This window comes from Eleutherodactylus coqui, chromosome 6, assembly GCF_035609145.1.
Source record: "Eleutherodactylus coqui strain aEleCoq1 chromosome 6, aEleCoq1.hap1, whole genome shotgun sequence".
Taxonomy (NCBI): Eukaryota; Metazoa; Chordata; class Amphibia; order Anura; family Eleutherodactylidae; genus Eleutherodactylus; species Eleutherodactylus coqui.
In genome coordinates this window covers 214,993,440-215,019,042 of record NC_089842.1, presented here as the reverse complement: position 1 = coordinate 215,019,042, position 25,603 = coordinate 214,993,440, and the positions used below count along the sequence as shown (strand labels likewise).

Genomic DNA, 25,603 nt, shown 5'->3' with positions numbered 1-25,603 from the left:
CATTGATACTATATTCTTTAGGTCAATGGCTAGCAGACCCGAACGTGTTACCCCCTCTAGTGCTACACCACATATTAGGAAGCTGGAGTTGCATAAATACTCTAATATACAATGCAAAGACATGACAGCTATGGGAATATTAAATTCTAACCTCTCCAGATGTAACCACTGCCGGTTTTATGACAGTCTGTAGTGGGAGGTCCATTAGACGTTTTCTCATTTTTTTCCATTTTTTTTCAATATCCTTTAATATAATTTCAACCATATTTAGCCCCTTAGTGACCACCAATACGTCTTTTACGGTGGTAACTAATGGGCTTTAAACCTGCACATACTTCGTTTTAAGGGGTTGGCTTGGCTGCCTACTGACAGCCAGGCTCATGCTGTAACAGCCAGGAAGAGCAGTTTAACCCCTTACATGCCACAATGAAGAGCAACTGAAGCATGTAAGCAGATAAAAGGGGAAGGGGGCTCCTTTTGTCATCCATCAGCACCCTGCAGTGCAATAGCAAAGCACCGATAGGTTCTCATGGCAGCCAGAAGCCTGGCAAAGGCCTCCAAGTCTCCATGTAACTCAGCCTATTAGACCCCGCCTCCCACAGAGTCTAATAGGCTGTTGTCATAGGCTTAGTAGAATGCACTACATAAGTAATGCAGTGTACTATCTCAGCACTCAAACGTTTACATCTTCAAGTCTCCTTCAGAGACTAAAAAAAAGCATCAAAAAAGTTCAATAAAGTTTAATGTAAAGAAGGAAAAATCCAGTTGAAAAAAAACTGTTTTAAATGGATAAAGAACAAAAAAAAAAGAACACATAATAGGTATTACTGCATTTATAACAACTCAAACAATGGACATATTTTGTAATTTATCTTGCATAGTCAACGTGGAAAAAATTATTTAAAAACTAATGCCAGAATTATTATTTTTCTTTTGTCTGCCTCCCAAAAAATGTTATAAAAAGCAATCCAAAAGTCACATATACCTCAAAATGGCTCCAATAAAAACTACACCTATTCCCTCAAAAAAACAAGACCTCACAAGGTGTTTTTATTGAGCTAAAGTAGTAAAAAATATATATACAAACTTGGCATCGCAGTAATCGTGCTGATCCAGATAAGAAAGTGATTGTGTTATTTTTACCGAACGGTGAACGCTGCAAAACAAAACCCAAAAACAATGGTGGAATTTCTGAACTTTTTTATCCACCCCTTAAAAATGTAATAAAAGTTATACAACACATTATATATAATCCAGAGGTGTGCCATTAACATATACAACTCGTCCCAAAAATAACAGTTAATGTACTAAGGGACCTTTCACATGGGACGGAATTACACAGCAGGACGCTGCCAAATCTGCAGCTGCACAATTCCACACCAAAATCTTCAGGTCTAACTACAGATTCTGATGTGGAATTGCAAGCAAGTTTTAAGCCATTTTCAATTTTGCATTAAAAGTCGCACGTGGCCTACAGATTTTAGTGTGGCATTCACCGCGGCGGCAGTGTGCTGTTCGACCTATTCCGTGCCGTGTGAAAGGTCTCTAAAACTATAATAAAATAAACAAGGTATAAATGGAGGTGATGATCGAAGAAACTAACAGAATAACAGCGTTTCATTTTTTCCTACAGGTTGAGAACAATTAAACAATAATCTGACCTTCACGTTGTGGATGGTCAAGAAAACAATAGGACAACTTTTTTGCAAAAATATTTTTTGAGTCACAAACCCTTTTAATTGTCAAAAATAATGCTTGGAGTTTAGAAAGGCTGTGTGCAAAGCCACTATTTTTGGCCAAAGCTTAGCAGTATAAGATTTGTATGTCCCCTACAGATTTCCCTACCACTTGGGAATACAGAGTATTGTGAAACAACCACACAGATAATCACAGGATATGAGAAAATCAAATGACCAAAACAGGATCTAAAATAAAACTTTATTCATTCCAAATAGCAGCACACAGCACATAGATTTAGTCAACACATATTAGACCACCAGTCATTACCCATGGCATAGATATAGCCAAAAAATATATATTTTTATTACAACTTGCATCCAACTAATTCAGTCTCATCAGTCCCCATCACTACTAGATCGACAAATCCTGGTTCTATGGAGCATAGTTAATACTTAAAGGCTATGCAAACCTTTGCATATGAAAAATCAATACACATCTGGTTTTTTTTGCATTGAGTTTTCCTTTTTGAGTATTTAGAAAGCCTCATACTTTGCTTGCAGACTCTCCAACATCCAAGTTTCTAGCTGGGGGTGTTGTCAGCTGGTCTCTCTTATGAACATGCACAAGCTCAGCTTCTCCTCCCCTCTCCTCTTTCAGAGGCTGTGTAGCAAAACTATGCCCACTCAATACTACACAGATATCTCATCCTCTCTCTGAGTAGCTGTGGGTCCTTTCACACTCATTGCTGGTAAGAGCAGAACATGTATCTGGAGTAGGGATGAGCGAGTATACTCGTTAAGGCACTACTCGTTCCAGTAATGTGCCTTAGCTGAGTATCTCCCCACTCGTCCTGAAAGATTCGGGTGCCGCCGCGGGGCGGGGAGCTGCGGGGGAGAGCAGGGAGGAACGGAGGGGAGATCTCTCCCGCCCGCTCTGCCCCGCTCCCCGCCGCAACTCACCTGTCAGCTGCGGCGGCCCCCGAATCTTTAGGGACGAGCAGGGAGATACTCGGCTAAGGCACATTACTCGAGCGAGTAGTGCCTTAGCGAGTATACTCGCTCATCCCTAATCTGGAGTGAATTACTGCCCTCTGTAACAGTAGCTTGCTTTGCTCTCTGTCCTCCTGATCTGACAGGGGAATAGGCTAGGGGAGGGGCTGAGAAACATCTCATCAGTTTACTCAGCTTGCTAAGATTTTAGTCCTCTAGTCACCAGGGCCTTGGAAAACAATACAAGAATAGAAATGAAACAAAAATACATTTTTAATAAAAGCCAATTACAAAAAGGCTTCATCTATAAAAGTGCATTGCTTAAAAAGTGCAAAGGTGTACATAGCTTTTAAGCTGTCTTTACATATTAGATAGCTATTGGCTGAACACTCGTTTGGCTGTCAGCAATCTCGACTGATACTGCCATGCATTTACTCGCTTGTAGAGAGCAAAAGAATCAGGGAATAAAGATCAGCAATCAAGCTCACCATCGGGAGAGAGAGGCCAGGCCCATACACACTACATGACCGGTCTTGCTGATAGACATCTAATGTGTATAGTCAGTTTGGTTTTTTTGGTTACTTTCATCCGAACAAACCATGACCTATTTTCTTGGTTATCCTGTTGCAACATCCATTAAAATTCTATTAAAGGGGTTGGCCACTTTCTAGAAAAAAAATTCCACTGTGCCATAAATTGTTAGGTTTCATTCCAGGTACCATTATATCTTCATACTGGTTCCCATTCTTTATCTTAAGACCCCTTGCTGCCCACTGTAATAGTTTTTCTGATCCATAAGGCCTAAGATGACAGCAATCATGCGATATAGTCGCGACTGTTTTCTTGACCTCTCCTTCGACTCCATCCAGTTCTGCGCAGACACAGGTCCTTTTGCAGTCCATATCTGTGCTGAACGTGTTTGGCGCACACACAGATACACATGACCTCGGCCATCTGAATTTCTATGGAAGAGAAGAACATTGCATCCAGGGCTTACAGTGACAAACAGGGGGTCTTAAAATATAGAAGTAGATAATCTCTATGAAGATACAGTGTTCCCTGGAGTGAAACCTAATAATTTATGACACAGCAGAAAATTTTTCTAAATAATGGCCAACCCCCTTTAATTCAGCATGCATAGAACCCAACATGTGCACAAGACATTACTTCCTTGAGTAGAATCTTTAAAACATAGAAAATTATTTTGTTAGAATAGTCCCTTTTTTTAGTTTGATGGGTCCTAATGATAAACTGATCAGTGGCTGTCCCTGGGGAAACCCAGTAGTAAGTGTTCAGTTTCCCCACAGCGCCACCACAGGCAAAATGAAGCATTACTCAATACCCATTAAAATCAGTGAGCTTTTTGTCTAATGCAATGAAGTGTTAGGTCCTCAAGAGCAAGAGCATACTCTTTGTAGCTGCTCTAAACCCTAATAGATCAGGGTCCTGTATCGGGGACCCCTTTATTAACTCACAATTCCCTAATACAATATTTTAAAAAAAAATGTCTAAACCTTTAAATGAGCCTTTTAATTAATTATTTCTGCTGTTTTCTGCATCCATCTCATCATATCGTGTCAGAATGGAACCAGACAATTGGTAATGAAAAAGAAAAATAATTGTACACTATGATGAATTCTCAGTTGATTTCTGCTACACCCATGGTCCTGATTCTTAGGTACAGACTTGCTAGGGAAGCTATGATCTTCCATAAGTTAATTATATGGGTCTTTAATGAACCAATCTGGTAATGATTAGCAAGTTCACCCTATTGTATAATGCTGAGTCTGTCTCCTTCTTGTCTCTCTGTACCATTACTGGTCATGGAGGAACACTGAGACATTGTGTGGAGAATAAGGCACATGTTAATGCTATGAAATATGTAGAGATGACTCACACAGCAGTGAGCTGCCACCGGGGACTGAACTGGGAGAGCTGCTACTTCGTTGGATGTCTTTAAGATGCTGGTCTATTTCTTTCAGACGTGTCTTCTGTTCCCGCAGCTCCTTTGTGTAACGTAAAACTTTCTCCCCCGGTTCAGTCTCCAAGTTCCCGAATGTGAGCACTGAAACTTCCTGAAAAGGAGGTGAAGAATTGATAAAACAATGGTGGATGTGTTTGATGAGTCACATCAGCATCACACTTCCTGTAAATATGCGCTAGTATTCTCCAGACATCTTTCTAGTGAAGCAGCTGTGTATGGAAGTCATGTATGTATATAACATAGTATGTCTATAAAAACCATTATCAGGGGAGTAAAAATTTGATCCAAAAATGCAAACTCGCCTTCATTATGTGTCAGGCCACGATCATGGTCTTCATAACACCACTAAGTACTGCCTAGAATCACAGAATAGTAGAGTTGGAAGGGACCTCCAGGGTCATCGGGTCCAACCCCCTGCTCAATGCAGGATTCACTAAATCATCTCAGACAGATATTTATCCAGCCTTTATTTGAACACTTCCATTGAAGGAGAACTCACCACCTCCCGTGGCAACCTGTTCCACTCATTCATCACCCCCACTGTCAGAAAGTTTTTTCTAATATCTAATCTGTGTCTCCTCCCTACTGACATTGAAGGACTTGACTTATGTCCCACCAACAACTCCACCGTATTACCAGGATGTACAGGGTCCAGCACTGAACCTATAACATATGGCGGTAAAGCAGACAGTAGTAGTATATGCCGTCACACGGCTAAATGTCTGACCATTGTCTATGTGTACATCACCCCTCACTCTCCACCTCGCCATACAGTGCACATCTCCAGCCCCTTTACCTTCTGTATCACCCCATTACTTGTAGTATGTAAGCTCGTTGGAGCAGGACCCTCACCCCTATTGTTTCCATCAATTGATTACTATGTAACCGTGGTTCTGTAATGTTTGTACTTTTGTCTTTCTGTATCCCCTGTCTATGTAAGCGCTGCGGAATATGTTGGCGCTATACAAATAAAGTTTATTATTATTATTAGTATATAGCTAAAGGCCCCTTTACATGGGCTGACAATCAGGCCCGAAAGTTCATTAAAATGCTCTTTTGCTTGATCATCGGCCTTTGTGAAGCTGCATCCGATCAGCTGAGGAACAAGTAAACACTCAAATAATCATATTCTTTTGCGCAGACGAAAATGTGTGATTCATGGCAGCACATCTTCCATGTGAAGGAGCAATGATTCTCTATGGGGAATGAATCATTCATGCGATGCATAGAGTGTGAATTGGGCTGTGTAAGGGGTTAGTTGAACAAGTACCAATCATCATTTAAATGCCTAGATCAGCGCATGTAAAAGGACCCCAAATGGTCCTTTTACATGGGTAGATAATCTGCTATCTCTAAGGAGTGCTGACCGTCAATAAGCATGATGCTTGTTTTTTTTGCCTAGACGGGCAGATTGTGTTACAGGGGACAAATGCTACAACCATTCACCCCAACCCAGCTACACTTCTTCGTGTGCAGATGTGCAGTTGACCAGCGAGCACTTTTATGCTTGCATACAAGAGCCAACCAGCCAAGGAACAAGTGTTTTCTTGTTCGTTCGCTGATTTCTTGCTCTTTTACACCACCAACCAACATTCGGACAGATATTCATGTGAAAAGACCCATAAGATTCACCTTTTATTATCAGAATTGCTTTTAGAGCAATGGTGGATCTCCGCCCTGCAGCCCGTATTCAGCCGTATCACAGTCACGGGGGAACAGCAGGGGAAAATGTGAATATCCCATCACTTCCCTCCCCTATTAAGACATTGCTCCTGGTTGTACAAAGAATGATTCATTCAACTGAAATATTAGGTTCAGCATACAAGGGTGTTCGGAAAATAAAGTTTAAAAGTATATGACCTATGCACAGTCACTGCTGGGACCCCGCTGTTCACTCTATGATTCCATATTACCCATAAGATCACCTGATAACATGCTCCCTGACCTACTGACTGCAATCCCTGCTAGCCGTCATAAACCGCTCCTGCAGTCAAACCGATTCTGCCGTCACACGGCTAAATGTCTGACCATTGTGTATGTGTATAGCATCCCTCACTCTCCACCTCACCATACCGTGCACATCTCCAGCCCCTTTACCTTCTGTATCACCCCATTACTTGTAGTATGTAAGCTCGTTGGAGCAGGACCCGCACCCCTATTGTTTCCATCAACTGATTACTATGTAACAGTGGTTCTGTAATGTTTGTACTTTTGTCTTTCTGTATCCCCTGTCTATGTAAGCGCTGCGGAATATGTTGATATGTTGGCGCTATACAAATAAAGTTTATTATTATTATTATTATATAGTGGCAACATACATGTTCAGCCACCACTCCGTGGACATGCTGGCGGTGAGGGACATGAACCATACTGGTGATGGGTGCGGGTATTAGTGGTCGGACCCCCTCAATCTAATTAATATATAACCTATTCTGAGGATCATCTACATTCTATCCATTGTATAATGAAAGATATGTAACTTTCTAATATACTTCATGGTTCAAATTATTGTCCGGCTGTCAGTGAATGGAAACACTTATTAATTACATGCAGAGATTAAAAACCTGTACAGCTCTAATACTCCTCATAGACTGCAGCCTTCTACAGACAATCCTCTAAGAGCTGAATGAAGATGCCAGAGGTACACTGAAGAATGACACTTAAAGCATGTGGTGACAGAATATTACACGCATAGGTTTTGCGAGCGTAATACGCTATACCAATTTGCCATAGGCTCCAATGTTGCCGCTCACACATATTGCGTGAAATACGCTCGCAAGAAAAATCTCAGCATGCTCTATCTTGGTGCGTATGATACACGCCAAGATATGCATTGCTTACTTGCTGCGTGCCGTCTCACATGCAGTGAATTACGGTCGTGTAAAGCTGACCTTATAGAGGTAGAGAAGCAGAAGCGAAGAAACAGGAATCTTCATAATACAGCTTTATATGCCATTTAAAGTTTGTGGACAGCAGGGTGACAAGTCTTACGGGCGCCTACGGTAGGAGCAGTACTCACCAGCACTTTCTATAATAGTGAATGGAAAGCACTGGTACAGTATTGTATGTGCAGCATTTTCACCAGAAAGTCTTATTACTTCTCACACTTGAATGAATGACCTCATTCATCATCTGGTCGCTGCACCCCGAGGAGCCTCTGGTTATTTCCTTTCCAAATTCTCCAAATGTAGGAGACCACAATAAACAGGTTAATATATACAGAATATTGTCCCAGCTGTAAATGGTAAAAATATTAGAAGCCACCAAGGAACTTTGTGACCATATAAAAGTATGAGGCTGCACGAAAAAAAATTTTTTTGAAGATGGAGCTGAATGTATTAAACCATTTATTCTTTAGGGCTCCTTCAGACAAGCAAATGTGTACGCTGCAACGCAATGTATTTGCCCTATGAACAAAGTTGATTTGTGCGCATTATACTGTATTTTTTTGGACACGCAGGGCCTATATGCATGTGTGCATGCAACACCCCCCGACCTGATTTAAAAAGCTACTTAGCCTAATGAGGTCTAGATGTGTTCTTTTCACTGTGGTTTTGCGCTTCATTTTGCCCATCCCCTTGTGCATTGTGAGCACAGATAAGCATCCCCATAGACTTCTATGGGGCCCTTAGGTGCCCAAATTTGCACAAAATGAAGAATGTTCTATTTTTCTATGTCTGCACAAAAAAGGAAATGTGAATGAACCCATTGAAATCAATGGGTTCTATTCTCTGCGTATACGTCCGTGTAAAGGAGTGCTTAAAATGAGGTGTGCCCATATTTACCAGCAACAGTTCTCCTATACAATACCAATCAGTGTGCCTCCCTGTACCAGCCTCAATGGCACTCCATTGTCAGCCACTATACGCCCATAGCACCCACCAAGCAGGTGCCACAGTGTATCCCTACTAGAAGGAAGAATGCCTCCAAGGTGCTCGCTATAGCACTCCAGCCTCCAAAGAGGTGAACTTACTCAGGTGTCACCTCGCACTACACACAAAGCAAATTGGCATCAAAATCCACAAGTATGTTTGTGGCATAACATTATATCCAGTGTGAATCCAACTTAAATACTCCCTGCTTTCCTCTTCTATGTTGAGCCTTAACTTCATGCTTTCAAGCCCAGAAGCCACACGGGGGAAGGGGGGGGTGTACTGGCTCTCAGTAAAGAGACCCATTGGGTGTATTGGGAATTCAAGGGGTTGTGCAACAATTGCAGGGTATCACCTATTCACAGGCTAGGGTATAACTTGCTAATCAGAGGGGGTCTCACTACTGAGACCCCTGCCAATCTCGAAAACAGGGGCTCTTTACTTGTGCTCCATTCAGTTCAAATGAGACTGCGGAGATACCCGAGAAGGTTCTGCTTGGCTATTTCCATGAGTTCCAATGATATGAATGGAATGCTGATCGTGCATGCTCAGACAGCGCTCTACTCATAGTGCCGTAACCGCGGGGGGGGGGGGGGTAAAGATCTTAACAGTGACAGAAGAGCAAGACATGGGGTACCATTTACAAGATCAGCAGGGCTCTCAGCAGTGAGATCCCCACTGATCAGCACGTTATCCCCTATCCTGTGGATAGGAAATAAATAGGAATTGTGGTACAACCAGAAACACCTATCTGTGGATAGAGTGCTCTGAGGTTTTTGCACTTGTCAGTACCCAACTGGGTGCTGTATGGATAAGATGTTTTCAAAGTATTCCAGGAGGGTGGGGTAGTTGTTCTTATTGAATAGACCCAGTGGGTGTATTGAAACACAATGGGTGGCTTTCACACAATGATCCATGGGGGAAAAGTATGCAAATGAGCTTGTCAGCCATACTAGAGACTCCCCCAGAAGAACAGAGGATTTTCAACCCTGCTCTCTACTTATGACGGGGCAAGAATCCCAAAACTGTATGTCTACAGGAGCCCATGGAGCATTGCCTGAAGGTCCCTATACAGCTGCTGTGTCTCTTCAATGCATCCAAGTCATATCATCCAGCGAATCAGTACTGATGAGCATAAAGCATCCTGAAACAGTCCATCTACAGATAGGCTACTGTTCCTTTCGGAGAAATTTCTGGTTTGGCTGACATAAACTAATATTAGTCTAAATGCAAAATCGGTAACAGGGCTTACAACTTCCATGTGCTGTGTATTCTAATGTGGCCGAGGGGCATTGGTGCCCCCTCAGACTCCAGGGCTCAGGTGCAACTGCTAGCTCTGCACCTCTTTAAAATCTATTAATGGAAAGTAAGTGTAACTTTGAGGACATCATAATTCACACCGCCAGCCGCTTGTACTGGAGCAGAAGGTCTATCATTACACTCGGCTCAGAGAAGAATCGGCTGTGTATTTCTCCAGCATACAACTGAATAATGCTATTCAGCCCTGAGACTAGGAAAACAGACAGACCTCCTCCTCCCGCCGTCTCCCTTTACCTGCAGCCAGGAGATGTATCACGTTCAGTCTATTCTCCCGCAGAGCTGAATACCTCCATTCAGCTCATGGGGAAGGAATACACAGACATTCTTTTCTGTGCTCTGCAGTGATATGGCCGCTGGGTTTAGTTTGTAGGGTTTTCAGAGAATGGACATGCTCTTGTGGGAATAGTCCACCACCCAATCTGTGATCGGGAAGCCTACGCTAACCCTATATGCAATCAGTCAGTTATACATAAAAATCTTCCATCACTAGCAAAAGGCAAAAAAACACTTGTGTATACAACAGAGTCCATTGAAGGGGAATAATCTCGAGCCCATTGACTAACCAAGGTCTAATGCACATGACTGTACAAGCAGCCCGTATACAGAAGAATGGAGTATTGCATGCGTATCTTTGACGCACGCAAATACATGAAGCCCTCAATCTGACAGCAAATAACGTATGCCTTTGTATGAAAACAGAGGCATATAGAGATTCAGTAGGTACCCATAGACTTCTACACATATATTAAGAATCTGTACAACTCAGACGTATATAAGCCTTAAGAGTTCATTCGCACGCAACAGAAAATGGTGTGGATTTTCCCGAATGGAAAATCCACATTAAATTGAGGAAGACCCAGAACAGAACCATAAGACGAGTCTAAGCCCAGCGGCGTGCCCATAGGACAGTCTTGGGCTCATTTACATACAGAGTACGGGGCAGATAAATGAGGATTTCTCCATGATAGAAGTTCTGCCAGAAGAAATCATGGTCTGAGCGCTGATCTGAGAGTACTAATAGTAGGGTAATTCGATGTGACAGACACTCTTTAAAGGGTTATTCCCATCACAGCAATTTATCTCCTATCCACAAGATAGGGTAAATCAATGGGGGTCCAAATGCTAAGAGCCTCACTAATCCTAAAGTTTGAGTCATAGTGCGTCCTGAAGTGTGGACTGCGGAGGTCACAAATGCAAACCTCCACTTCAATGGGAACGCCGGAGATAGCCAAGCGCTTGAATTTGGCTATTTGGCATTTGCACTGGACTGCATGCGCGGCCTCCATTGGGATTGGTATGGGTCCCAGCGGATGGATCCCACCAATCTGGAAGTTGCTGTATCTCCCTATCCTGTGGATAGAGGATAACTTGCTGGGATGGGAATGACCTTTAATACTCCCGTAAGAAATCCCAAGATGAGTTATTGAGAGCACACTAATATACTGACATTTGTGCCAAGTAGAAGGTGCTGCTCTCTCCAGCCCCCTCCTTTTTGTTCTCCTTTCTACTTCTGAGATCCAACTGTGTTGATCCAAAGGAAGGCAGATACAGAACCCCTGTGATGCTATAATCCTATTTGCCTTGGCAGCAGCAACCTGGCACTGGTTGCTGCAGTTCAGTTTACTATCCAATAATGTCCCAAAGTCCTTTTCAATATCAGTTTCTAGCCACTTTACCAAATTTTTCTCTGTGGCTATAACAATGGCATTTACTATCACAAGAACAGTTCTACTCTTATCCAGACTCTTCGATGTTAAATACCCTCCCTTGGCCACTGTCTTAAAGGGCCACTCCAATGATTGTTTCATTAATTCATTATGTAATCAGCTACTGTTAACTTGGTTAGTTATTCCTTCTGTCTGAAAAATCTGCTTTTCCCTTGGGTGGGTCATGTGATCTAATTTCTGAGCACCTCAGATTTACTTTTTGATTGGTTTTTATTAAACCTTCCCTTGGAAACAGCGTGACTAAAAAAGCACAGTTCTGGCCTTGTGTATTTTTATTTTCTGACAATGTTTACTGTGCGGGATGAATAATGTGTTACACTGATAGATCAAGCTTTTATGGATGCAGTGATTTTAAATATGTATTTTTTTTATTTTTTTTTAATTATACATATGGGAGAAGGTTTTTTTAAAAACTTGTATTACCCTTTATTTTTTCTAATAACTTTTGTTACTCATTTTTATATTTCTTTTAGGACCCATAGGAGACTTGGACTTAGAATCGTTGGATCGCTTCTACAGTATAATTCAATACCCCAGTATTGCATTATACCACGTTCAGACAGGCAGTCTATCAAGACGTGCCATAGACATGTCTTGATAGGCAATCAGTCATGCCTTCTGAAGGCCCCAGGATGCCATGGAAAGCAAACAGCACCTTGTAATCCCAATATGCTGGGGGGCCATTTGGGACCCCTGAACACTGATTTGGGCATTTAAATGCCATCATCAGAATTGACAAATTGACAATGGCATTTGAAGGGTTAACAGCCTTAATCAGCATAGACATTGATCATGGTTGTTGTGGGCGGATTTCAGCTATCAAAGACAGTCGGCACCTGCTATGTATGCAGCGGGATCAACTGCCGATCCCAGTCCATACAAATCCGGAACACCCAGGATGTAACATTATGCCCTTGGGCATTAAGGGATTGAACTGTCTGCCCAGCAGGCATAAATGGTATAGCCTCTAGCTAATGTTGTGTCAATGGATCATAGGTTTGATGTGAAAGTAAAGGCAAAAGCCTTAGCATCAGACAGGCAATTGCACTGCATGGAAGTGACTGCAATATACAGAGGAGACCTCCAGAGTGTGACAGGCAATCAGGTGAGGGTGAAGGGAGGTTGTCCAGTATAGAAACCCCATTTTTAAAGGCTCTAGCAGGTGTTTCTGAGTTATTAAGGGGGCATGTTCTGCTTGCGGTATTTCAGGATCTTCATCTCTTGACCAGCATGAAGAGGGGATACAGCGAGAGTCTGGAGCACCTGTCTTGCCCTGCATTAAATATACAATCCATTGATTTCAATAAGCACTGTGTAATGTGCAATTTCTACTGTGGAGGCACTGTAGGGATACTGAGCACTTACTGTCAGGTTTGCCATGGATAACAGCTGATCGCCAGGGGTCCTTTTGGGGTGAACCAAAGTAAAGAATCCCTATAAGGAACTGCTGTGTGAGCACTGCTCTAATTTACTTTGGTAGATTCACTAAAGGTCTTCCCACTCCTTACAACTAATGTCCTTATAACTGATGGATTTACTCTTTAAAAGCAGTCAGTACAGAGGTTAAGCCAATGTGATTTATAGACTCCACCAAAGCAGGAGATATGAAAAATATCACTTATTAATAAAGTATTAAATTTATAGCTTATATAAGAGACATACATCTTATATGAACTCCTGAAAACTAAGTGTGATACTACCCCCCCATTACCCCACCCGTGAAGACCCTACTATTACCCCTGACATAGACACATATAATAGATTGTACTGTGGGGAAATCCACATTAGAGATGAGCGAACACCAAAATGTTCGGGTGTTCGTTATTCGTAACGAACTTCCCGTGATGCTCGAGGGTTCGTTTCGAACAACGAACCCCATTGAAGTCAATGGGCGACCAGAACATTTTTGTATTTCGCCGATGCTCGCTAAGGTTTTCATGTGTGAAAATCTGGGCAATTCAGGAAAGTGATGGGAATGACACAGTGACGGATAGGGCAGGCGAGGGGCTACATGTTGGGCTGCATCTCAAGTTCCCAGGTCCCACTATTAAGCCACAATACCGGCAAGAGTGGGCCCCCCCCCCTCCCAACAACTTTTACTTCTGAAAAGCCCTCATTAGCATGGCATACCTTTGCTAAGCACCACACTACCTCCAACAAAGCACAATCACTGCCTGCATGACACTCCACTGACACTTCTCCTGGGTTACATGCTGCCCAAACGGCCCCCCTCCCCCCCACAGCGCACACCAAAGTGTCCCTGCGCAGCCTTCAGCTGCCCTCATGCCACACCACGCTCATGTCTATTTAGAATTGCGTCTGCCATGACGAGGGACCGCAGGCACACACTGCAGAGGTTGGCACGGCTAGGCAGCGACCCTCTTTAAAAGTGGCGGAGCGATAGCCCACAATGCTGTACAGAAGCAATGATAAATAGAATCCTGTGCCACCGCCATCAGGAGCTGCACACGTGGGCATAGCAATGGGGAACCTATGTGCCACACACTATTCATTCTGTCAAGGTGTCTGCATGCCCCAGTCAGACCGGGCTTTTTAATTCATAGACACAGGCAGGTACAACTCCCTATTGTGAAGTCCCTGTCGACCCACAGCATGGGTGGCTCCCTGGAACCCACCGGCGGTACACAGAAATATCCCATTGCATTGCCCAACACAGCTGAGGTAGTAATGTCGTGCTTAATGCAGGTGGGCTTCGGCCCACACTGCATGCCCCAGTCTGACTGGGGTTCTTTATAAGTGTACAGATGTAGTAAAAACTCCGTGTGCACCTACAGCATGGGTGGGTGCCAGGAAGCCACCGGCGGTACATAGAAATATCCCATTGCATTGCCCAACACAGCTGAGGTAGTAATGTTGTGCTTAACCCTTTCCAATCCAATTTGTATATGGTTTTCCTAGGGGGCTTACTCTTTTTCTGCTGTTATACAACGGCGCTATATGCTGGCTAAAGCCAGTACTGCATGAGCTGACACGTAGGATAGGCTCCGACAGCAGAGAGGCTGGCAATATACAGTAAGAGAACCCCGACGGACGTCTACCAACAACGGAGCTGTACAGCCTTAAACCCTAATGTCTTCACAGGTCACACAGTGGACTGGAAAGGGTTAATGCAGGTGGGTTTCGGCCCACACTGCATGCCCCAGTCAGACTGGGGTTCTTTACAAGTGGACACATGTAGGTTTAACTCCCTGTGGACCCACTGCCTGGGTGGGTGCCAGGAAGCCACCGGCGGTACATAGAAATATCCCATTGCATTGCCCAACACAGCTGAGGTAGTAATGTCGTGCGTAATACAGGTGGGCTTCGGCCCACACTGCATGCCCCAGTCAGACGGGTTTTTTAGAAGTGTACAGAAGTATTAAAAACTCAGTGTGCACCTACAGCATGGGTGGCTCCCTGGAACCCACCGGCGGTACACAAAAATATCCCATTGCATTGCCCAACACAGCTGAGGTAACGTCAGCTGTAATGCAGGTGGGCTAAAAATTAATTTGATTACACTGTAGGCGAGGGCCCACAAAAATTGCTGTATCAACAGTACTAATGTACATCCCAAAAATTGGCCATGGCCAGCCAAGAGGGCAGGTGAAACCCATTAATCGCTTTGGTTAATGTGGCTTAAGTGGTAACTAGGCCTGGAGGCAGCCCAGTGTAACGAAAAATTGGTTCAAGTTAAAGTTCCAATGCTTTTAAGCGCATTGAAACTTATAAAAATTGTTCAGAAAAATTATTTGAGTGAGCCTTGTGGCCCTAAGAAAAATTGCCCGTTCAGCGTGATTACGTGAGGTTTCACGAGGAGGAACAGGAGGAGGAGGAGGAGGAATATTAGACACAGATTGATGAAGCACAAATGTCCCCGTTTTGGATGGTGAGAGAGAACGTAGCTTCCATCCGCGGGTGCAGCCTACGTATTGCTTACGTATCGCTGCTGTCCGCTGGTGGAGAACAGAAGTCTGGCGAAATCCAGCCTTTGTTCATCTTGATGAGTGTTAGCCTGTCGGCACTGTCGGTTGACAAGCGGCTACGCTTATCGGTGATGATTCCCCCAGCCGCACTAAACACCCTCTCCGACAACACGCTAGCCGCAGGACAAGCAAGCACCTCAAGGGCATACAGGGCTAGTTCAGGCCACGTGTCCAGCTTCGACACCCAGTAGTTGTAGGGGGCAGAGGCGTCACCAAGGATGGTCGTGCGATCCGCTACGTACTCCCTCACCATCCTTTTGCAGTGCTCCCGCCGACTCAGCCGTGACTGGGGAGCGGTGACACAGTCTTGGTGGGGAGCCATAAAGCTGGCCAGGCCCTTAAAGACTGTTGCACTGCCTGGGATGTACATGCTGCTCGATCTACGCACATCCCCTGCAACATGGCCCTCGGAACTGCGCCTTCTGCCACTAGCGCTGTCGGCTGGGAATTTTACCATCAGCTTGTCCGCAAGGGTCCTGTGGTATAGCAACACTCTCGAACCCCTTTCCTCTTCGGGAATCAGAGTGGGCAGGTTCTCCTTATACCGTGGATCGAGCAGTGTGTACACCCAGTAATCCGTAGTGGCCAGAATGCGTGCAACGCGAGGGTCACGAGAAAGGCATCCTAACATGAAGTCAGCCATGTGTGCCAGGGTACCTGTACGCAACACATGGCTGTCTTCACTAGGAAGATCACTTTCAGGATCCTCCTCCTCCTCCTCCTCCTCAGGCCATACACGCTGAAAGGATGACAGGCAATCAGCCGGTGTACCGTCAGCAGCGGGCCAAGCTGTCTCTTCCCCCTCCTCCTCATCCTCCTCATGCTCCTCCTCCTCCTCCTGTACGCGCTGAGAAATAGACAGGAGGGTGCCCTGACTATCCAGCGGCATACTGTCTTCCCCCGCCCCCGTTTCCGAGCGCAAAGCAGCTGCCTTTATGGTTTGCAGGGAATTTCTCAAGATGCATAGCAGAGGAATGGTGACGCTAATGATTGTAGCATCGCCGCTCACCACCTGGGTAGACTCCTCAAAATTACCAAGGACATGGCAGATGTCTGCCAACCAGGCCCACTCTTCTGAAAGGAATTGAGGAGGCTGACTCCCACTGCGCCGCCCATGTTGGAGTTGGTATTCGACTATAGCTCTACGCTGTTCATAGAGCCTGGCCAACATGTGGAGCGTAGAGTTCCACCGTGTGGGCACGTCGCACAGCAGTCGGTGCACTGGCAGCTTAAAGTGATGTTGCAGGGTGCGCAGGGTGGCAGCGTCCGTGTGGGACTTGCGGAAATGTGCGCAGAGCCGGCGCGCCTTTACGAGCAGGTCTGACAAGCGTGGGTAGCTTTTCAGAAACCGCTGAACCACCAAATTAAAGACGTGGGCCAGGCATGGCACGTGCGTGAGGCTGCCGAGCTGCAGAGCCGCCACCAGGTTACGGCCGTTGTCACACACGACCATGCCCGGTTGGAGGCTCAGCGGCGCAAGCCAGCGGTCGGTCTGCTGTGTCAGACCCTGCAGCAGTTCGTGGGCCGTGTGCCTCTTATCGCCTAAGCTGAGTAGTTTCAGCACGGCCTGCTGACGCTTGCCCACCGCTGTGCTGCCACACCGCGCGACACCGACTGCTGGCGACATGCTGCTGCTAACACATCTTGATTGTGAGACAGAGGAGGAGGAGGAGGAGGAGGGTGCTTTAGTGGAGGAAGCATACACCTCCGCAGATACCACCACCGAGCTGGGGCCCGCAATTCTGGGGGTGGGTAGGACGTGAGCGGTCCCAGGCTCTGACTCTGTCCCAGCCTCCACTAAATTCACCCAATGTGCCGTCAGGGAGATGTAGTGGCCCTGCCCGCCTGTGCTTGTCCACGTGTCCGTAGTTAAGTGGACCGTGGCAGTAACCGCGTTGGTGAGGGCGCGCACAATGTTGCGGGAGACGTGGTCGTGCAGGGCTGGGACGGCACATCGGGAAAAGTAGTGGCGACTGGGAACTGAGTAGCGCGGGGCCGCCGCCTCCATGATACTTTTGAAGGACTCCGTTTCCACAACCCTATACGGCAGCATCTCAAGGCTGATGAATTTTGCGATGCGGACGGTTAACGTTTGAGCGTGCGGGTGCGTGGCGGCGTACTTGCGCTTGCGCTCGAACACTTGCGCAAGCGACGGCTGAACGGTGCGCTGAACTACACTGCTGGATGGGGCCGAGGACAGCGGAGATGAGGGTGTGGGTGCAGGCCATGAGGCGGTAGTGCCTGTGTCCTGAGAGGGGGGTTGCATCTCAGTGGCAGGTTGGGGCACAGGGGGAGAGGCAGGGGTGCAAACCGGAGGCGGTGAACGGCCTTTGTCCCACCTTGCGGGGTGCTTGGCCATCATATGTCTGCGCATGGTGGTGGTGGTGAGGCTGTTGGTGTTGGCTCCCCGGCTGAGCTTTGCGCGACAAAGGTTGCACACCACTGTTCGTCGGTCGTCAGGCGTCTCTGTGAAAAACTGCCAGACCTTAGAGCACCTCGGCCTCCGCAGGGTGGCATGGCGCGAGGGGGCGCTTTGGGAAACACTTGGTGGATTATTCGGTCTGGCCCTGCCTCTACCCCTGGCCACTGCACTGCCTCTTGCAACCTGCCCTGCTGATGCCCTTGACTCCCCCTCTGAAGACCTGTCCTCCTGAGTAAGCGTTGCACACCAGGTGGGGTCAGTCACCTCATCGTCCTGCTGCTCTTCCTCCGAATCCTCTGTGCGCTGCTCCCTGGGACTTACTGCCCTTACTACTACCTCACTGCAAGACAACTGTGTCTGATCGTCATCGTCCTCCTCACCCACAGAAAGTTGTTGAGACAGTTGGCGGAAGTCCCCAGCCTCTTCCCCCGGACCCCGGGAACTTTCGAATGGTTGGGCATCAGTGACGATAAACTCCTCTGGTGGGAGAGGAACCGCTGCTGCCCAATCTAAGCAGGGGCCCGAGAACAGTTCCTGGGAGTGTTCCCGCTCCTGAGCAGGTGTCATTGTAGTGGAGTGAGGAGGCTGGGAGGAAGGAGGAGCAGCAGACAGAGGATTCGGATTGGCAGCAGTGGACGGCGCAGAACTGCGGGTAGACGATAGGTTGCTCGAAGCACTTTCTGCCATCCAGGACAGGACCTGCTCACACTGCTCATTTTCTAATAACCGTCTCCCACGTGGACCCATTAATTGGGCGATGAATGTGGGGACGCCAGAAACGTGCCTCTCTCCTAATCGCGCAGCAGACAGCTGCGACACACCTGGATCAGGAGCTTGGCCTGTGCCCACACCCTCACTTGGCCCTCCGCGTCCTCGGCCACGTCCACGTCCACGTCCTCTAGGCTTACCCCTACCCCTCAGCATGCTGTATTACCAGTGATTAGATTTCCCAGGCAGGAAATAAATTGGCGCAAGACTGCAGGCCAAATATAATTTTTGCCCTTTTTGGAAAACGAAAGGCCCCACTGCCTCTAGTGAATGAATTATCTAAGTTTAATAACTGTGCTGTGTCCCTGCTTATGTGTCACAGAACGTGAGGGTAGCAGAGTTATTATAACTCTTGGAGAGCAGGTATTTTTTTTCCCAATTAAGGAAAGCAAATGGCGAAGCCAGCAGTAAAGCGTAGCTGGCTGCGTATGATTTAGCAATGTTTTTCACACAGCTCACACGTGTCCACCGCCCGTAAGGACGGACAGAGGCTGGACAAATAGATTTGTTTTCAGTTTTTTCCCACCAACAGGCAGCACTGCGTATATTCTATGAACCTGAGAAGTTTAATAACTGTGCTGTGTCCCTGCTTATGTGTCACAGAACGTGAGGGTAGCAGAGTTATTATAACTCTTGGAGAGCAGGTATTTTTTTTCCCAATTAAGGAAAGCAAATGGCGAAGCCAGCAGTAAAGCGTAGCTGGCTGCGTATGATTTAGCAATGTTTTTCACACAGCTCACACGTGTCCACCGCCCGTAAGGACGGACAGAGGCTGGACAAATAGATTTGTTTTCAGTTTTTTCCCACCAACAGGCAGCACTGCGTATATTCTATGAACCTGAGAAGTTTAATAACTGTGCTGTGTCCCTGCTTATGTGTCACAGAACGTGAGGGTAGCAGAGTTATTATAACTCTTGGAGAGCAGGTATTTTTTTTCCCAATTAAGGAAAGCAAATGGCGAACCCAGCAGTAAAGCGTAGCTGGCTGCGTATGATTTAGCAATGTTTTTCACGCAGCTCACACGTCTCCACAGGCGTAAGGACGGATACAGGCTGGACAAATAGATTTCTTTTCAGTTTTTTCCCACCAACAGGCAGCACTGCGTATATTCAATGAACCTGAGAAGTTTAATAACTGTGCTGTGTCCCTGCTTATGTGTCACAGAACGTGAGGGTAGCAGAGTTATTATAACTCTTGGAGAGCAGGTATTTTTTTTCCCAATTAAGGAAAGCAAATGGCGAAGCCAGCAGTAAAGCGTAGCTGGCTGCGTATGATTTAGCAATGTTTTTCACACAGCTCACACGTGTCCACCGCCCGTAAGGACGGACAGAGGCTGGACAAATAGATTTGTTTTCAGTTTTTTCCCACCAACAGGCAGCACTGCGTATATTCTATGAACCTGAGAAGTTTAATAACTGTGCTGTGTCCCTGCTTATGTGTCACAGAACGTGAGGGTAGCAGAGTTATTATAACTCTTGGAGAGCAGGTATTTTTTTTCCCAATTAAGGAAAGCAAATGGCGAACCCAGCAGTAAAGCGTAGCTGGCTGCGTATGATTTAGCAATGTTTTTCACGCAGCTCACACGTCTCCACAGGCGTAAGGACGGATACAGGCTGGACAAATAGATTTGTTTTCAGTTTTTTCCCACCAACAGGCAGCACTGCGTATATTCAATGAACCTGAGAAGTTTAATAACTGTGCTGTGTCCCTGCTTATGTGTCACAGAACGTGAGGGTAGCAGAGTTATTATAACTCTTGGAGAGCAGGTATTTTTTTTCCCAATTAAGGAAAGCAAATGGCGAACCTAGCAGTAAAGCGTAGCTGGCTGCGTATGATTTAGCAATGTTTTTCACGCAGCTCACACGTCTCCACAGGCGTAAGGACGGACACAGGCTGGACAAATAGATTTGTTTTCAGTTTTTTCCCACCAACAGGCAGCACTGCGTATATTCAATGAACCTGCGAAGTTTAATAACTGCGCTGTGTCCCTGCTTATGTGTCACAGAACGTGAGGGTAGCAGAGTTATTATAACTCTTGGAGAGCAGGTATTTTTTTTCCCAATTAAGGAAAGCAAATGGCGAACCCAGCAGTAAAGCGTAGCTGGCTGCGTATGATTTAGCAATGTTTTTCACGCAGCTCACACGTGTCCACCGCCCGTAAGGACGGACAGAGGCTGGACAAATAGATTTGTTTTCAGTTTTTTCCCACCAACAGGCAGCACTGCGTATATTCTATGAATAATAACGGTGTTGTGGCCCTGCCTATACAATTCTTTCCCTGCAGTATCAATGGAGGGTGCAATGCTCTGCAGAGGCGATTTTGAGAAGCCCAAAAAAAATGCAGCACAGCCAACAGCAGCCTGGACAGTACTGCACACGGATAAATATGGCCCTAGAAAGGACCGTTGAGGTTCTTGAAGGCTACACTCACTCCTAACACTCTCCCTGCCTATGCAGCACTTCTGTCCCTAATGCCAGGTGCAACGGTCTGCAGAGGCGATTTTGAGAAAAAAAAAATCCCACTGCTAACAGCAGCCAACACACAGCTATCAGTGGCCCTAATAAGGACCTTTGGGGGGTCTTGAAGCCTACACTAACTACCAATTCTTTCCCTACAGCAGCTCCGGTATAAACAGCACTGTCCCTCATCTAACTCACACCGCATCTGAGGCGAACCGCGGGAGGGGCCGACTTTTATATTAGGCGAACACCTGATCTCGCCAGCCACTCACAGCAGGGGGGTGGTATAGGGCTTAAACGTTGCAGGGGGAAGTTGTAATGCCTTCCCTGTCTTTCAATTGGCCAGAAAAGCGCGCTAACGTCTCAGGGAAGGAAGTGAAAGTAACCAGAACACCGCATGGTGTTCGTCACGAATAACGAACATCCCGAACACCCTAATATTCGCACGAATATCAAGCTCGGACGAACGCGTTCGCTCATCTCTAATCCACATCCATTTAGAAAGTATCTATAAAGCTGCCAGTGTTTAACGGCATACATAACAGTGATACCTGATCCTTACTGATACTTCCAGCATAATGAAAAGCACACAGCGGTCTGTTCTTCATTATACAACATGTAAGTAATAGGAGCTAATGCATACAAATGTGCAGCTATAACATACACATGTATAATGTACATCTCATGCTATAGCTTACAACAGCTGGCCCCATTCAGACTGTGGTATTTGTGTCTTTATATAGGGTGTGGTCAAAAAGACCCATCCAGCGCTAGATCTCAATACTGGTGTCCTATATTGATGCGCTACATGAAAGTATGGTGCATGGGTCCGGAACATGGATTTCAGTTTTGTGTTGTGGCCCCTGTAAGAAATGGAGAGTAAAACCTATTTGCAAAGTTGAAGAGTAACATATGTGAGAAGTAGAGATGAGCGAGCGTATTCGCTAAGGCAAATTACTCAAGCGAGTCTTGCCATTTTCAAGTACATGCCCACTCGTGCCAAAAGATTGGAGGGCCGGCGGGGGTGAGCAGTGAGTTGCGGGAGTGAGCATGGGGGGGAGAGAGAGATCAGCACTGGATCTGTCTATTTGACTACACCCTGTAAAACAGCTGACACCTGCATTGTATGGAGTGGGATTGGCCCTGATCCCCCTCCATACAAACCCCAAACCTTCAGGACGTAAATGTACACCCTGTAGCATTAAGAGGTAAAGGGAGTCTGTCAGTCCAAATATGCTGTACAATCTGCAGGCATGATGTTATAGAGCTGGAGGAGCTGAGCAGACTGATATAAAGTTTTATGGGGAAAGATTCAGTATATTTTGTATTTTATTCATTTGTATCTCTGCACATTCTGAGCTGAACAGTCCAATAGGCGGAGATATCAGTGATTGACAGCTATCTGTGTATGACTGTATGTACAGGGAAGGCTGTCAATCACTGATAGCTCCGCCCACTGGCGTACATATAGGGGGTGCTGGGGGTGCGGTTGCGACCCGGCCCCTGAGCCCCTGGGGGCCCACGGGGCTTACTTTCCGACACTGACTGACTGCACTTACTTTCACTATGGTCTCTGCGCAGGCAGGCAGCCTCTCCTGCACATCTGGTTCTCCAGCACAGAGATCATCAGAGGGGAGGAGTCTGAGTGGAGGTCCTGGGAGGAAGCGCCGATGTGCAGGAGAGGCTGCCTGGCTGCGCAGAGACCATAGTGAAAGTAAGTGCAGTCAGTGAGAGGGAACGTCCTCGGTATGATTAAGAGGGGGAGGGGTGTTCTGTGTGTGATGGGGAGTGGGGGAAACGAGGGGTGTTCTGTGTGATGGGGAGTGGGGGGGGACGAGGGGTGTTCTGTGTGATGGGGAGTGGGGGGGGGACGAGGGGTGTTCTGTGTGATGGGGAGTGGGGGTGAGTGAGGGGGGTTCTGTGTGATGGGGAGTGGGGGTGAGTGAGGGGGGTTCTGTGTGTGATGGGGAGTGGGGGTGAGTGAGGGGTGTTCTGTGTGATGGGGAGTGGGGGGGGACGAGGGGTGTTCTGTGTGATGGGGAGTGGGGGGGGACGAGGGGTGTTCTGTGTGGTGGGGGTGAGTGAGGGGGGTTCTGTGAGCCGGCACCTGACTTCACTATTAGAGGTATGCTAGAACCGAGCCGCTGTATTGGTGACTAAGGGCTCAATGCCACTGCCGTAAGCCTACAACACTGTGGGAGACCACCAGCATCTCACACATTTCCCAGCCATGCACGCTGCCGGCAGGGACCACATATGGCTTTGTGTAGCACTGCACATGCACAGGGGGATTCTTTTTTTAATTCCCCACTCTGTTTAGAGTGACAATGCGTATGGAAACAATGTAATGTGTATGGGCAGCGTATCATACAAGTGTACAGGGCTCACGTTACGTGGTACGCAGAGAAAGAGAGCATGCTGGGATTACCACGTGTGCATAATACGTGGTGAAAACCTGGTCGTGGACATGAGCCCTAACATGTTATAAAAGTTAGCTCATGCTGTCTCCAATGTATGTGTGCCTGTATTATGGATGTGTATATATAATTATTTTTTTCTTTCTTGGGGAAGCAAAGCGTGCCTTGAGGCTTGTGTTCTGGATGTTTTAAAAATCTAAAACCCCTGATTACTAATGATCCATTGATGGGTCATTAAAAAAAAACAGTAATGTAGCTAAAAGTGATATACAAGGAGTAGCTGTTAAAAGGAGTGGTGGGTGGACGGGTCTGGAAGGGGGCCCCAAGCTAAACTTTTGCACCCGGGCCCATGAGCCTCTAGCTACGCCCCTGGCTCCGCCCATTGGACTGTAAAGCTCAGAAAGTGCAGAGATATAAATGAGTAAATTAAAAGCTATACTGAATCTTTCCCCATAAACTATATATCAATCTGCTCAGCTCCTCCTGCCCTATAATATGATGCCTGCAGATTAGAAAGTATGTCCAAGCTGACCGTTCCCCTTTAAGAACAGGGACCTATCAAAATCTGATCTTCACAACACATTTATTGAAGTGTGGTTTTGGGTTAAATATAAGCAGAAATCTGAAAAATTCTGAAGGGTTCACAAACTTTCAAAAGCGCCGGTGTAGATGGGAAGCTCAAGGTAAGTTTATTTGTGTATGGCGTAATACATTTTTGGAAGTTAGAAGTACTTTGCTTTTTGAAAAAAAACAAATAATGGTGTGACAACCGCTTTAATAGAATGACAAATGTATCTTTTTAGGGACATATAGGCTTGCATTTATTGATTAGTTTCTGGCAATTTTTTTTATAATCAACTAGGCCCAAAAGGTGGCCCATGAGGGACACAGCAATTCTTTCTAAAAATGTGTGCTCAGAATAGTGGGCGTGGTTTATTGAGTGGGCGTGGTCTGCACATTTTCTACAGGTTTAATGCTAAAGCCAGAAAATAGTGCAAGTTGTTACTTTAGACGCACCAAATTTATTACGAGGCACAATTTGCTTTTTTAGACTGCTGTATGAAACGCCAGTCTAATAGATGTCAATTGGCAATAAACATATATATTATTGTAAAACAACTGGAGTCCCAGGGGAGGGGCATTTTAATTCACAATTTTATATTCTTCATGCCAGTATACCAGCCCAATCCCTATTAGTAACCCAAAGTCAAAATGGTCAGCATTGTGCTCAGTGTCCACGACTGCCATTTTACACAGGGCTGCTCTGACTTGCACTGACCCCCCTGCAGTGGTTAGTGGCACTATTTTCAACTTTGTTTACGTCCATTGGATGTGAATGCAGTTGGGATCCTGGAGGAGGGAGAACAAAAAGGCAGCCTGAGGGCAGTGTTTTACTTATTAAATGAGCTTCATGTTAACGCTGTTTACTACTTCTTTAGTGACCTAGTCATACATCATACACCATTTCCTGGCAGTGTGTTCCCTTGTACCCTACTCTAATGCACCGATTCAAAAGAGAAGTAGAGAAGGGTACAGGTGGAGCAAGAGTCTGGATTATATGCTTGAGAAAGGCAAAACCTGTATTGCCGAAACGCGTCGCAGAATAAAACGATATTACGGACTAAGGAATCAAATATTGATTCCTTTCGGTTCTGTAGCGCAGGGATTTTTCTTCACGGATTGTGCTATATACCCTAATAACACAGCCCAGGCCGGGCTGTATCCCGATGACGACTCTCCAGGAGACTGGATCAAGAACCCAGGGTGGTTGAAAGGCTATAGTGGATATCGAGTGCCAGTGGATTCTCTATTCCGAGAATTCCACTGAGCACCAGGTGAGTACATACCCACCACTTATTTTTTTCAACTTATATCTACCTGATAACGAGGCACTGACACATATATATCTAAAGATTCTGGATGTGCGCTGCAATGTATGACGACGAGGCGACTAAAGAAGGATGGAGCTCATTAAAGA

At 46.0% G+C, this 25,603-nt stretch overlaps 1 protein-coding gene across 3 annotated transcripts in view; it reads right to left on the bottom strand.

Annotated features, from left to right (window-relative positions):
- Nucleotides 1-1,124: 1,124 nt before the first annotated feature.
- FSIP1 (fibrous sheath interacting protein 1) overlaps nucleotides 1,125-25,603 on the bottom strand; it is a 78,664-nt gene continuing 54,185 nt past the window's right edge. For 2 of the 3 annotated variants that reach the window (XM_066608701.1, XM_066608703.1), the window contains exon 11: nucleotides 3,759-4,744. In XM_066608701.1, the coding sequence (XP_066464798.1) occupies nucleotides 4,541-4,744 (204 nt within the window). In that variant the 3' untranslated portion in view covers nucleotides 3,759-4,540. Of the gene's footprint in view, nucleotides 1,157-3,758; nucleotides 4,745-25,603 lie in introns of those variants that run through there. The other variant, XM_066608702.1, reaches the window with a different exon arrangement.